Source organism: Perca flavescens, chromosome 4 (genome assembly GCF_004354835.1).
Source record: "Perca flavescens isolate YP-PL-M2 chromosome 4, PFLA_1.0, whole genome shotgun sequence".
NCBI classification, from domain to species: Eukaryota; Metazoa; Chordata; class Actinopteri; order Perciformes; family Percidae; genus Perca; species Perca flavescens.
In genome coordinates this window covers 20383955-20397532 of record NC_041334.1, presented here as the reverse complement: position 1 = coordinate 20397532, position 13578 = coordinate 20383955, and the positions used below count along the sequence as shown (strand labels likewise).

At 40.1% G+C, this 13578-nt stretch overlaps 1 protein-coding gene across 1 annotated transcript in view; it reads right to left on the bottom strand.

Moving 5' to 3' along the window:
- iars1 (isoleucyl-tRNA synthetase 1) overlaps positions 1-13578 on the bottom strand; it is a 66409-nt gene that overhangs the window by 1554 nt on the left and 51277 nt on the right. The window contains exons 27-33 of the mRNA XM_028576050.1: positions 11379-11491; positions 6267-6362; positions 3974-4150; positions 3336-3456; positions 3037-3162; positions 2463-2609; positions 1209-1361 (exon numbers count right to left, since the gene is read on the bottom strand). Of these exons, the coding sequence (XP_028431851.1) occupies positions 1209-1361; positions 2463-2609; positions 3037-3162; positions 3336-3456; positions 3974-4150; positions 6267-6362; positions 11379-11491 (933 nt within the window). The remainder of the gene's footprint in view (positions 1-1208; positions 1362-2462; positions 2610-3036; positions 3163-3335; positions 3457-3973; positions 4151-6266; positions 6363-11378; positions 11492-13578) is intronic.

The following is a 13578-nucleotide window of genomic DNA, read 5'->3' as shown; positions in this document are numbered from 1 at the left end:
ACGTCATCGGCCATGACCGGTGACCTGCTGACATATGCCAATTTTATGCCAGTCAAATGCACTCGGGCGCCGCATGGTTAACATCGCGCAACATCAGCACCACACGTGCGCATGCAGGGTTTCCGCTATATGCATGTAGCAGCAGCACACTGCCGCTCATCAGCTGTTTATGAAATGTCACAAAGTCATAATTATACACAACTCTGCAGAGCCGTCTGCTCTACTGATCTCAGGTGAACGGTCAGCCGCTCTCTCTCCCCTCTGAGGCTGAACAACTGGAACATGAAAACTGCACTCACGCGGGTCCCGTGAAATATGACAGCTACAGTTTATTGGAAAATAGCTTTGGGCACACTGACTTTGATAAATGTACTGTTTATCAGGCCCCAGATGAGACAAGAAGCTAACGTTAGCAAACGCTGCGGTCCCTCTGCCTCTGACGCCACGCTGGCCCCTTGTAGGGAGGCGCTGTGTTATAAAAAAAAAAGAGAGAGAGACGCTGTATTCCCCTGACACTCTGTATTAACGTTACTGTTTAAAATGCTTTCCAAGTTAGCGGGGTTGCATACCGCTCAAAACCAACATTAAAAACGTAGTAATCTTCCCTCAGCGTTTAGTTTTGTTGCTAAACTTTGTGTAAAATGAGCTGTGACGTTAAATCATCTGTTTCACAGGCCTGTGTGTGAGTTTTAAGAAATATATATAAATATATAAAAAAAAATTTTGTTGGATATTGGATGTGAAACGAAGGAAATGGTTCTTCCATAACATTAAACTTTAGATGTGTGTGAATTTCACACACTAGGAGTAATTTATATAGTTCTATTTTATAGCGATCAATTATCTATTCAAAATCTGTTATATGTTCTATGCAAAATGTAAAATTTTCTATTAAAGAAAAGTTAGAAAATAAATATTTGTGTGTGCTGTAAAGTGGTTAGAAAAAATGAAATTGGCTAAAATCGGTATTGGCTGGTCAAACTCAATGAAAAATCGGAATCGGACTAGAAAACTGTAATCGGTGCATCTCTATAACAAACCCACTCTCTAAACTACTTTTCTTATCAATGACATGTTAGATGATGAAGGTAAGAACAATCAATCAGATTTCCCCCTCACCGCCGAGAATTAATTGCCTTAAAATCCGTTTAAAAGTCCTCTAAGTGGATGCTAAAGTCAATATGATATCAATCATCTTTTCCTCTTACCCTCAGTGAGGTCCTGGTCCAGGTAGAGTTTGAGCCGTCTGCCGCGGAGGCCGAAAACCTTGGCAGCCTCAGATAGCAGGCCTGAGTAGTCAAGCCCATTTTGGCCAACTGGGTTCACCACCAGGACGGTGCCCACCTCTCCTGTCTGGCCCTCTGGAGGAGATAGGAAGAGTGTTGAAGAGAAGTGAACTAGACAGACTTTATTTCCTTTACACATTAAGAAATGATTGGCTTGTTAGTGGAGCTTGTTCACAAGTCCTGGAAAGGTAACAATCCTAAGTCATGGGAAAAGGGAAGAAGATGGAGAGAAGGAATGATAGATCAAAAAGAAAGGTATAGAGGGGAGCCAGGCTGATCAATTGATAGATGTAGGGTCAAAGGGGCAAGGTGAGGGGTTTGAGTGTGAATGACTTAAAGGATAAAGCTGGATTATGGTACATTGCCTTCAGTCGAATGAACAGAGTGCAACACACAATGAGTGTATTCCGGAAGTGGAAAATAACTAAGGACATTTATTTAACAGCTACAGTTTCTAGTTACTGTATACATTCAGATTTTATACACAAAACATATGAGCAACCTGTAAAATGTGAAGATTAAAACAATAGTTTGACATTTTGGGATAAATATAATAGACTAAAAACAGCTGGTGGAGACAGCAGCACAGATCTAGAGCAAGAAAGCCAAATAAACATATCAATCAATACATCAATTTTTATTGTTTCCAACAGGCATACAATAATTATTTTCCACAATGTCTAACTATTCCTTTTAAACATGAATGCAGGAGTTTAATTTGTGCTTTTTGTATAGTGGTATTGCTAATTTAACTTCAGTAAAAGACTGCAGTATTTTTTCCACTTAGAACTATTGAGAAATGTACAGTGTCTGGGTCAGACTGTGATCAGTGCGTCTAAAGCAAAGGGTCTGATCTGTTGGAGCTATGATGCTCCATGCATTAAGTTTAATAAAGCTTTGACTACACTGACAAAATTTGTCAGCAGGATAAATTCATCGTTGGTTTTGGTCTCTCCAGGGCATTTGTTGATTATAATTCAAAAGAGTAATGGCAGCTTTATAACAGCGAGAAGGACTGAAGGACTTCTCATCTGTGCATGGCAGTAAATATGTATGTATGTATGTATGTATGTATGTATGTATGTGTGTGTGTGTGTGTGTGTGTGTGTGTGTGTGTGTGTGTGTGTGTGTGTGTGTGTGTGTGTGTGTGTGTGTGTGTGTGTGCGTGTGTCTCACCAGCTGGTTGTGCGTTGCAGAGCAGCAGGTTTACATAAGGACACAGGAGGGTGTCGGTGGTGGGGGTGGGGCCAGGGGAGGAAGAGCCTGAAGTCACTGACAAAGTTTTACCGCTCAAAGTCTGAAGGTCCATTTTGCTCGTCAACTCTGTAATAAACACACAAATGCACACAGAGGAGTTTTTTTTTTGAATTTCATCTGGGTTACCATGGAGCCCCTAAACTGATTAAATCATCAGACAAAGTAGCATTACAGTTGTAGCTAGCTAACTTTGATAGGGTTAGCTCGCCGGCTCAAATGCTTAACCTACATTTGCAGGAGTTTATTCAATGATGCTACACCAGTTATACTGTTATACAGTTATACATTTTACAGGCTCCATAGTTAACAACAATCATTAAAAAAATGCTACAACAGTAAAGGTTAGTTACTTTAGTCTTTACATGAGGATGTAGCAAGAAGATGGCTGTAGATGACCCACAGTCACTCAAATCATATGAGATGGCAGATGTTTCTACCGTAACAGTGATTCACTGCATTTAAGTCTTTCTGAGGGGCCAGAACCAGTTCTCACCAGTCCCGTCGTTGAAGAATCTGAGCTGGGTGTTATTTGTTCCGAAGATGCTGCTGCACACTCTCTTCAGCTTGTCCAAGTCAAGTCGGTTATCCCCTTTGGGGTTCTCCAACAGCACCACCCCCTCTAAACGAGAAACCAGACGGACAGGAATCGCAGATAAGAGAAGGAAAAACGGTGTGGTACATATCCCATTATCTCCACTATAAGCAGATGTTCAATTTCCCCCCAAATGTAAAATAACCTAAAAGCAACTTCTATTGACAGTTAAACAGTTTAACAACCAACCCATGTGCTACCTTGCTCTTTGTTGTTGACCTTCACCCTGACGTTCATATAGGTGCAAGCTGGTCCATTTAGAGGAGGCCGAGGGGCGGAAGATCCCTTTACTATGGTTAACTCCAAGTCTGAGCCCTTCAGCTGCAACAACAACAACAACAATAAAAATAGTATAAAAAAGTATTACTAGAGTATGACAGAGGCAAAGAGAGAAAGACTTTTTAATGTTCTTTTTTTTAAGATTATGTTTTGGGGCATTTTAGGCCTTTATTTGGATAGGACAGGTTAGACTTGAAAGGTGAGAGAGAGGGGAGAATGACATGCAGCAAAGGGCCACAGGTCGGAGTCGAACCAGCGGCCGCTGTGTCGAGGAATAAAGCTCTATATATGGGCGCTCTCTACCAGGTGAGCTAACCAGGCACCCACTTTTTATGTTCTTTAAACTAAAAATCAAATTGTAACACACACATTCAGAGTGGTAATATGGAAATCACTAAGAGGAAACTTTTGGTATCACTCACACTTATACATTGTCTGTTACCAGCATGTTTCAAAAATGTTGAAAGGCTATGGTACACAACAAGCTGCCTGTTAAACTGAACTTGTATCATAGTACAGCAAACAATAATCTTGCTTGCACTCAAGTGTCCTGTCATACCTGAGTCTTTTCTTCTATGATGACGCTGGCAGTCTTGGGGACAGGAAAGGGCAACAGTGGAGCCTTGGTGGTAGCCAGGATAAAGTCAGTGTGAGCCTGGATCACAGAGCCCAAGTACTCCCCCTCTGGCTGGCAGCGGTAGTACACAGTTATCTCATCTGATGGCACCAAATGACCCTGTAAGACAAGAGATTGAGAGACAGGTCGTGGGTTTTCATGTGTAAACAAATACCAAGCACAGCATTTTTCAGAAACTAAGAGAAGTTAAAAAAATGAAAAGAAAAAAAGATTCACCAGCAAAAGTGAGGAAATATGCTAATAGGACTGCTTGAATAGCTCTTCAAACAACGATGCACCATAATAGAAAAAAACTGTTATCTGATTAAAACAAATGATTGCCGCGGAGGATGCAAAGAATCACAATTTTGCGACACGTTATTCCTGTCAAAGCTTTTTTCTCCTCTTTAAGAAAATGATATCGGGAAGAAACAATCACAAGAAAGAAGGGAGGATGGGATGAAAAAAATGGAAGGGTGGCCAAAAAAAGAGAGGGTGGGGATTAAAAAAAGTCAGGAACAAATAAAGGCAGAAGAGAAAATGGGAGATTTTTTTTTTTGGAAGCCTGTATTTTGGCATTGTGTGCTGACAGCTTCCTCTAACCTTGACACATTCAAACACATTGATCTTATCCTAATCTGCAGTGTGCACAGCCATACACACATAGTACACACACACACACACACACACACACACACACACACACACACACACACACACACACACACACACACACACACACACACACACACACACACACACACACACACACACACACACACACACACACACACACACACACAGCAGTATGTAGCTCAAGGGCAGAGAATAGCATTAGCTAGATACAGATGAGCAGTCAATCAATATGGGAAGGTTTATAGGCTTTTCCTGCCAAGTCAAGGTACTGACTGTACCTAGCACTGTGTGTGTGTGTGTGTGTGTGTGTGTGTGTGTGTGTGTGTGTGTGTCGTCAGAGCAACAGTGATCTCCAGTTTGTAAGCAGTCCAATAACAAAAATGAACCGCTGACCTCTGTTTCTAACACACAAATATCCACGCAAACACTGATAGAGACTTGCATGCACACCCACAAACTACTACCAAACATGTCAAAGAATTGTTAAAAATTAATTCCCATCCCCGGGGTGGAAAATTCCTAACAGATCTCAGTTTGAAATAACTGGAGGAATTTAGCCTGGCCGGGAGCCAGTGCACACCACTGCTATAGGGGGACGGAAAAAACTGTTTGTTGCTTGTGAAAACAAGGGGCTGTTGGCTAATCCGTCTTTACTCCCCAAACCACTTCAAAGCTCCAACATTAGAATCTGAAAGGGGCCAGACTGTAATTAAGCTTCCATTAAGCCTGCCTTATGATGGAGAAACTTCTAACTGTGACGCTGCAGTGGAAAGATTTCAAAACTGCCCTGACAAAATTAGCATGGGACATAAAGAGGAAGGGGGGAGCACAGGGTGATCAAAGGGGGGGAAATGTAACAAAATAATACAGCAAATGTTCTATGCTTGGTCTACATTGTAGGACTGCAACTTACGATTATTTTCATTTCAATAAATCAATTCGAAGTTTAGTCTACAGAAAAGTTTCCTAGAGCACAATACGATCAAATTATCAAATCATCAAAATACTTTTTTGTCCGGCCGATGGGCCAGTATGGAACCCCGAAACTGACAAAAATCTAATCAAAAATATAACTGAATACATCAATAAATGATCATAATAATAATTCAAATGGAGTGTGAAAAGTGGTATGAAGCTTTATACTAAATATACTATAATTCCAATTTATAACTTAAAATAAAATGTAACTTATTTGATTCGCAAAAAAAAAAATTCCCACACGTTCCAATGAATAAATAATAATGAGATGGGTGGGCACATTTGAGAAGCTGTAAACCGATCATTTAGTATTTTTGTTTAATGAATCACTTAAACGATACATTTAAAACTTTTAACTCTACTATATTGAGCAAAATACATGAGGAGGAAGGTGTGTGTGTGTGTGTGTGTGGTAAGGATATTTTTAAGGGTATTTTGTCTTCCAGAACAATTCCTCAAACTGCCTCAGCGGCATGTTATGCTCACCCTGGCACAGCCCTGATTACACGGGTTGGCAAACGGTTTAATATGTTGTATTCTATTCATTAGACACTGGATTGTAAAATTCACTAGTAGTGTGTTATGTGTCACTCTAGTAGTGCTCCTGAAATAATTGTCCCACCTTCTTGCGTAGTTTCTGAATGCGGTTGATGACCTCTCGGGCAACGCCTTCATCCATCATGGACTGGTCCGGGGTGACATCCAGCAGCACCAGGACCTAAAGGACAACAGACCCAGAGGACAACAGGAGGGGTTTTAAGCTAAATATTGAACTGATCATAAAAGTGATCACAGAACTGATGTTTCCAAAGACTAATGGCACCAATACAAACAATGATAGTTACATTTTAAAGTGCAGTTTTCTACTGATGCTCTCTTTCAACAAACTCCAAAAATCCCTGAGTGCAGTATATCGCAGTCATTCATGATGGGTTTATCGCGCAAGTTGACACAAAAAAAAAAAAAAAAGTTCATTCGTTCATTCAAAAGATAAATTTTTTTTAGATATTGTGCAGCACTACTTCATTTTCATAACCTCATATTCGTACGTCATATATGTTATCCTTTATATAAAGTGTTTAATTACCAAATCTATGGATTCCTGATGATTAATCACTAGCAATCATTAAATGAAATACTAATTTCAATAGGGTTCCTACAAATAAGTAGGGGCAAACCAGGATGATTCAGTATGTATTTGAGCCCAAATATACATGTTTTCATCAGGACATTAAGTTTTAATATTTGGACAAAGAAAAGTATTTTTTACTCCATACTTTATTTCGAAATTATTTTAAAATCCTTTTATCAATCAACTAAGTATGTAAATTAGCCAATTCTAGGCTGGCACACTAAACACAAAAAACCTTGTTGACTTCCTAGCCATAGTGATGAAGTTAAGGTATGAATTAAATATTTTTCTGTTACTGTAACAACAAACTCTGTGCTCCTGGCTGCAACACTTTAATGTTGACTGGTTGTACTCTAATCACGTACAGCCCACAATTACTGCAATATGCATTTGACAGAATAGTAGCAGAGAGTGACAGAATTTCACATGGCATAAAGACCTTTGAGTTTACTGTAGCCACTGAGTAACCAGACTCCTTCAGACCCACACTACAAACTATAAAGTTAAAAAAGCGGGGTAAAATCCAGAGAGCAACATTTATGAGATAAATCTGCCTTACTAATGTAAAAGCAATACAAAAAATAACCAACCAACCAAGCACCAATAATGACAATATTGTATATTATTATATATTATATATATAATATTGTGAGTCACTAAAGTGAAATGAGTGTCATGTTGTGTAAGGCTAAGCTGCTGCCAGCCCCGAACACTTTACCATGGGAAGGAGGGAAAGAGATGACAGGGTGACAGAGAAAAGTACACGAAAGCAAACGAAAAAAGAATATGAGAGAGAAAGAACCGAAAAACAGAGATGGGAGTTGGAAAGTCAGTGCGAGTGAGCGAGAGCAGCAGAGAGAATTAAAAGCCAGCTCAGTAAACCGGTATTAAGGTGTAGCCGTTTGGTGTGTATACGGTTGGAGGAACACTGATTAGAGAGGGCTTGTGGGAAACGCATACATGCTGGCTTCCACTTAGCTGTGAAATGATTTCATACATCAAGCTTACACAGTAAAGACAAATAAATGCATTTACAGTATACGGCAGCTTGGTGCAGGACCAGCAGCGGAGGCATTTATGTTTTTTTAAATCAGGTTACATTACACTTTGCAGCTCAATTTATAGTATAGTAATGTAGCAGTAAGGAGAGAGGGTACTCTGTGCGAGTATTCATGTGTATTTCTATACCTTTTCATGTGTGTTAACAAGTGACTACAATTTGCAAATTATTCATTACCCTTTGTGTAATAAGAGTAGACAAATGACCTATCAATAATGACAAGTTATGGGAGATACTATCCACATGCATGGGCGCAGCAAGTTTAAGAAAAAATAGATAGAAAATATTTTATAGTTAAGAGAATAATGTGCATTTAAAACATCAAACCAACTAGACAAATTAAGATAAAAATCTATATTTCTTCAAAATAAAAGGAAGCGACTGCTACCTGGTCCCAGGAGCAGCCTCACATTTTGGGTAATACGTTTATTCTCTTTCTTGCTGAGAGTTAGATGAGAAGAATGATGTCTGTACTCTAAATACAGGGTTTCTGCAGGTTTTACCAAGTCAAATTTTAGAGTTTTTAAGACCTTTTTAAGACCACTATGAATGAAATGTAAGACCTACATCACAACGTAAAAAAAAAGAAAAGAAAGTAAACGTCAGATGTCAGAGTCCGGAAACAATGCGAATTAGATTTCCTAATTCGCATTATAGGACTGGTGTCTAGTCACCGTGTGGAGAACCCAGAGCACCTCCGCTCTTAAAGTTGGCTCTGATCCAAAAGCGATACGGAGGTCGTTTACGGAGTTGCGGAGCTGCTGTGTGGGTCTAGTCTAGGCAGTGTAAAGGTAGGGCTGGGGCCGGGGCTGGAGCCGCCAGATACTTGGCAGAACTGGCTGATGGCTTGTTTGCTGGAGACCCTTCACAGCACACTGCCGGAGCATTTCAACGAGCATTAGCGGTAGCATTACATGGACGTAGGAAACTTAAGACCCGTTAAAAATGATTTAAGACCTAGAATACAATACTTCAGCAAATGTAAGACTTTTTAAAGGCCTAAAATTTTGATTTTGAAATTTTAGACATTGTTACACACAACCCACGCAAAACCTGTTAATATGATGCTCCAGCCAGCAGGTGATTAGCTTAGCCTAGCATTAGACTGGACTATTTCTTGGCTGGGTGCAGTAACTTCTAGAAGTTGCCACTGGTCAGCTGGCAACTTTGTGGTGATGACAAGACTCCAGTAACGTTGCTGCTCCGGGCCAGTGGTTGATGCATAGACTGTACAAGTGAAGCAAAAACATCTCAATTGCCCACTGGTGGCTGGCTGCAGTATATGTCATAAATCCACCCCCCTTCATGTTAGTGGATGGGACATGGTCCACTGCACAGATAATTTTTAGAATCCAACATTCAGCAGCAGATTGAAGTTGATTGAAGACAGTACTGCATTTGAGCCCAAGGACTACATCCCATCCTCACTACAACCCTACTCACGATTGGTAGGGCTACTGCGCAGACTCTCTCCAAAATTACAAGATGGCATCGTCCGTACATGGGATAATTTTGGCTTCACTTTTGTACAGTGGGAGAAAGTGGAGACGCGTCCTCCATCTTTTCTAAAAAGTCAATGCTCTGGGTCAAGAAAATAATCTGGTCTAATCGGTTGTTGTACAGAATAAACAAGATTTTGTGTTATTTAATAAACTTTAGCGATAGCTTCTCATTTCCAATATAGATATAAGAGTGGAATCAATCTTCTCATCTAACTCTCAGCAAGAAAGCATATATGCGTATTTCCAAAACGTCAAACTATTGCTTTAATAAAAGATTGTTTTTATAGTCTCTTAAAAACTGGCACTTAGAAATAAAAATGCATATTAAAGGTCCAATATGTAATATTTGTATTGTAATAAATCCAAAAATGACACCAATGCCTCATCAGATATTAAGGAAACATGTTAAACTGAAATACTATCTTTTCTGACAACAATGCTAATGTCAGTATTTTTTCTTTTTGAAATTTACATTCCGTGACGGAATTTATGTTTATGTTTTGGTCTGTGTGTTGTTATCAACGGCCCAGTTTGACAGGCAAGCCGGGTTGCCAGATATACCTGTAAAAACGTAAACCCAGCGCGCTACAGCTGTAAAAGTAGTACAGCCATAAAAGCAGCAAACAAACGAACAGGATCAACGGAGATAGATTCTACATGACATAAAAAAAAGAAAACAGCATGTTTCTAACAGTTGCGTGACCAGAGACGTAACAACCCCCTGGTAAATATTGGAGATGTATTTGAAAGATGGAGACAGCTTAGATCCCAAAAGGACGCAGAGTTGGCTTATTTTCTCCTGAACAGGTAAGCATTAGCTTCAGGCTAATTTATCACAGCTACTAGGGATGGGCATTTTTTGTCATTTAAACATTTGTGTACTCACATTGAATTATATAGCTAGAGTACCCGAGTTGGTTACTCGCAAAAACAATTGAGACATAGCCAGTAAAGTGATCCCGACTGGTCCTGGCTAACGCCGCCATGTTAACCCTGCTAACTGCTAACGTTACCCGGAGGACCAGGCAAGCAGCCCATGGCTGTTTACAACGTGTAGTTCAGCGGCTGGAGCCGACAACGGTGAGTTATTTTAAGCCACGAGAGGGGGGCTGTAAATCAGAAAGAGGGGACTATGAGTTTGCAGTGTGTTTAGCGATTGTTGCCGTAATTCTAAGCCAATGAAGTGTGTTCCGTCGGCAAGGTAGTGGTATTTTTAGCGTTTCGTATTGTAATTCTAAGCCGAGGAAGTGTGCCTGACTGGCGTGTGGAGAGGACAGTGAGGTTGTTGTGTTTTTAGCGGTTCATAGTGTAATTATAAGCCGAAAAAGTGTGTCTGTCAGTTGGTTACAGAGCTCCGCGTGAGCACGGGCTTTTATGACTGTCAATATAGCCAGCATCTAACGTTAGCTACTCCGCTGTGCTGTGGAGTAATGTCTGGCTATGTGAGACTAGCATCTAACGTTAGCTACTCCGCTGTGCTGTGGAGTAATGTCTGGCTATGTGAGAAAAGCGTCAGGCAACATTGTTGTGAATGCTGCGGTCTCAGCCTGGCAACCCCCGTGAACTTCGAGTCTGGGCAGGAGGGGACGGGGGAGACGACTCTCCAGTATTTTGAATTGGTAGTGCAGTAACTATTTTAACCACTAGCTGCCAGTATTACATACAATATTACATATTGCACCTTTAAAGAGAAGAAATTTCATGTTAAACTCTTGTTAGACTCTTCCCATTTTCTGTACAAAATGAAGCTGTTAAACAGAAACTGGCACACACACACTTATGTCAAAAACTTTGCAGAGAAATCATTTATTTTTGCTCTTCCACTTTTCACAGTGGAGGCCCAACTATTCTTAAGCAGTCATGTTAGGAGGAGCCCAATATTGTCTTGCAAACACACTACACACTTTATTCCTTTACAGGGACAGTTTGTCCACAAAATCAAGAATAACATTTTTGTCCTCCTTTTGTTTTGATTGGTGTTCAATTTGCATGCAAATGGTATCTAATGCAAAAATGACTGAGTTTAAATTTCAAGCATACCTGTGCATCAGAGTGTGCTTCATACTGTGCTGCTGAGCCAGAGCTTTGGTCAAAGGTGTACATGAGCCTCAGGTCCTCCTCATGAAGCTCATGACCATCCACCTGGATGGATCCTTAGTTAACCAAAACAATATGAATTAGTCAGTTGTGGTACTCAACTTAAAAATATAAACATTGTTATATGGCAGCATGCTATAACATTATCAGTTCATAGAAAAACAGTGTACGTATATATGCTGTTCATGTGGAACTCCACACCATGGAACCCTACTGTGTCTCATCATAATCAGACCGTATAGCTTATAACAACTATACATTATACAACCCATACAAAACTAACCAGGGGGCCAGGACAAAATGAGTCAAACCATATTTAATATATACTAATTAAAAGATTTTCCTCTTAGATTGGGATATTCTCAGCAACGATCACGTAGGACAAAATTATGTGGTAGAGCTTACATAAACAATGATGAAAAATGTTCTGCTACAAAGTCAGTTGGATGTTGAGTGACACATAATAAAGAAAATGTCTGAACTGTGTGGAAGTGGTCAAATTTAAATTATAATTAAAGTAGATAATATAGGGGCGGCCTCTAGCTCACCCAGTAAGAGCGTTCGCCCCATGTGCAGCGGCGCAGGGTTCGAGTCTGCCCTACTGCCCTTTGCTGCGTGTCATTCCCCATCTCTCTCCCCCTTTCATATCTATCCAATTTCAATTAAAGGGAAAAGCCCCAAAAAAATAATCTTAAAAAAAAAAAAAGTAGATAATATAATAATTAAACACACTCATTTTCAGATGTGTTCCTTTGAAAATCTTAAATAGCACCAGTAAACTGAAAATGGATCATTTTCAGAGAGGATGAAAATAATTTATATTGATGCTCATTATGATTAAAGGTGCAGTAGGTAAGCCTTATAAAATTAACTTTCTGTCATATAACTGATCCTATGTTCCAGTAAAACTACATTAGGCAGGTAATTTAAAAAAAAAATCCAGCTCCTCCGGCACCACCTACAGCCTGTAGTGAGATTTGCGAAAATCCATTGCTCCCTGTTCAGATGCACCAATCAGGGCCAGGGGTGGTGTCTAACTGTGTGTCAATCACTGCTCATGCACACGCATTCATTCTCCCTTGTGCGGGGAGGGTCTTAGGAGACCGTTTTGGGCTTTACCTGAAAGGGGGGGAGGGACTGAGAAGTTGTCGATGTTTACATTTTTTGGCTAAGTCCTGGATCTTCACAACCCTACCTACAGCACCTTTAAATCAATGCTGACTGACAACAGACTTTAATGCAAATGTGATAATGAACTATTTAGTGTCCCACTATTCTTCTTATTAAATCTGAATAAATTGCGACTAATTGTGTGAAATGTGCCTTTATTTTGGTGTTCCGTCTCTTGAGAAGGATTCTAGAAATAATTTTAATTACATCCAGTCATGCTGAATAAAGTGCTCTCTTAACTCACATGCAGGCTGAGGCTTTGTTTTGAATTTGCTGGGGTCTGGCCCAGTGTTTGTTTGCATTTTTGAGCTTCCTTACATTGCAGTCTTCCTGGCCACATTCACACGAGATCTGAGCTTTTAAATAATACAGCCAATCCAATCTAGTCAGGTTTATATCTCTGATTTGCCAGTGGCAGCAATTACTCACATCTGTGTTCTGACTATGAACCGTGACCGTGTTCTCCTCTCCTCTTTACTTCTCCACACCCAGAGGCTGGGTGAAACAGTCACTCCGTTTCTCTCTAATCCTAGATTTTCATGCTTTGATTTCCTGTGTCCCTCCCAGCTTCTTTGCTCTTTTCCTCCGTCTCTCTTAACCTCTTTTCTTCTTCTCCGTCAAAATAATGGGATCAAAAGGTACAGGTAAGGAATAATGAGTAATACAACCAATGCCCATGAACACAATCAGTTTCTAGCAAAATTGCCACCCTTCAAGTCTAAAAAGGTGTTTTGAAAAGCTAGAAATTGCTCAAGAGGTTAAAAGTGGACTCTCAACTGAGTGTATGCTGGTAGCTTTCTATAGATATATTATTTCAGAGACTGCTTCACAGACAGTAGTGTACCTTCCACCAACTGACTGATCTGTTAACAGATGTTTATTTAGTTTCTTTATTCCAACTTTTCCGTCCTTCCTGATTTTGTTACCCTGGAACAGAGCCGGGCAAGCCGTCCCTCCCCGCTTTTTAAACAAA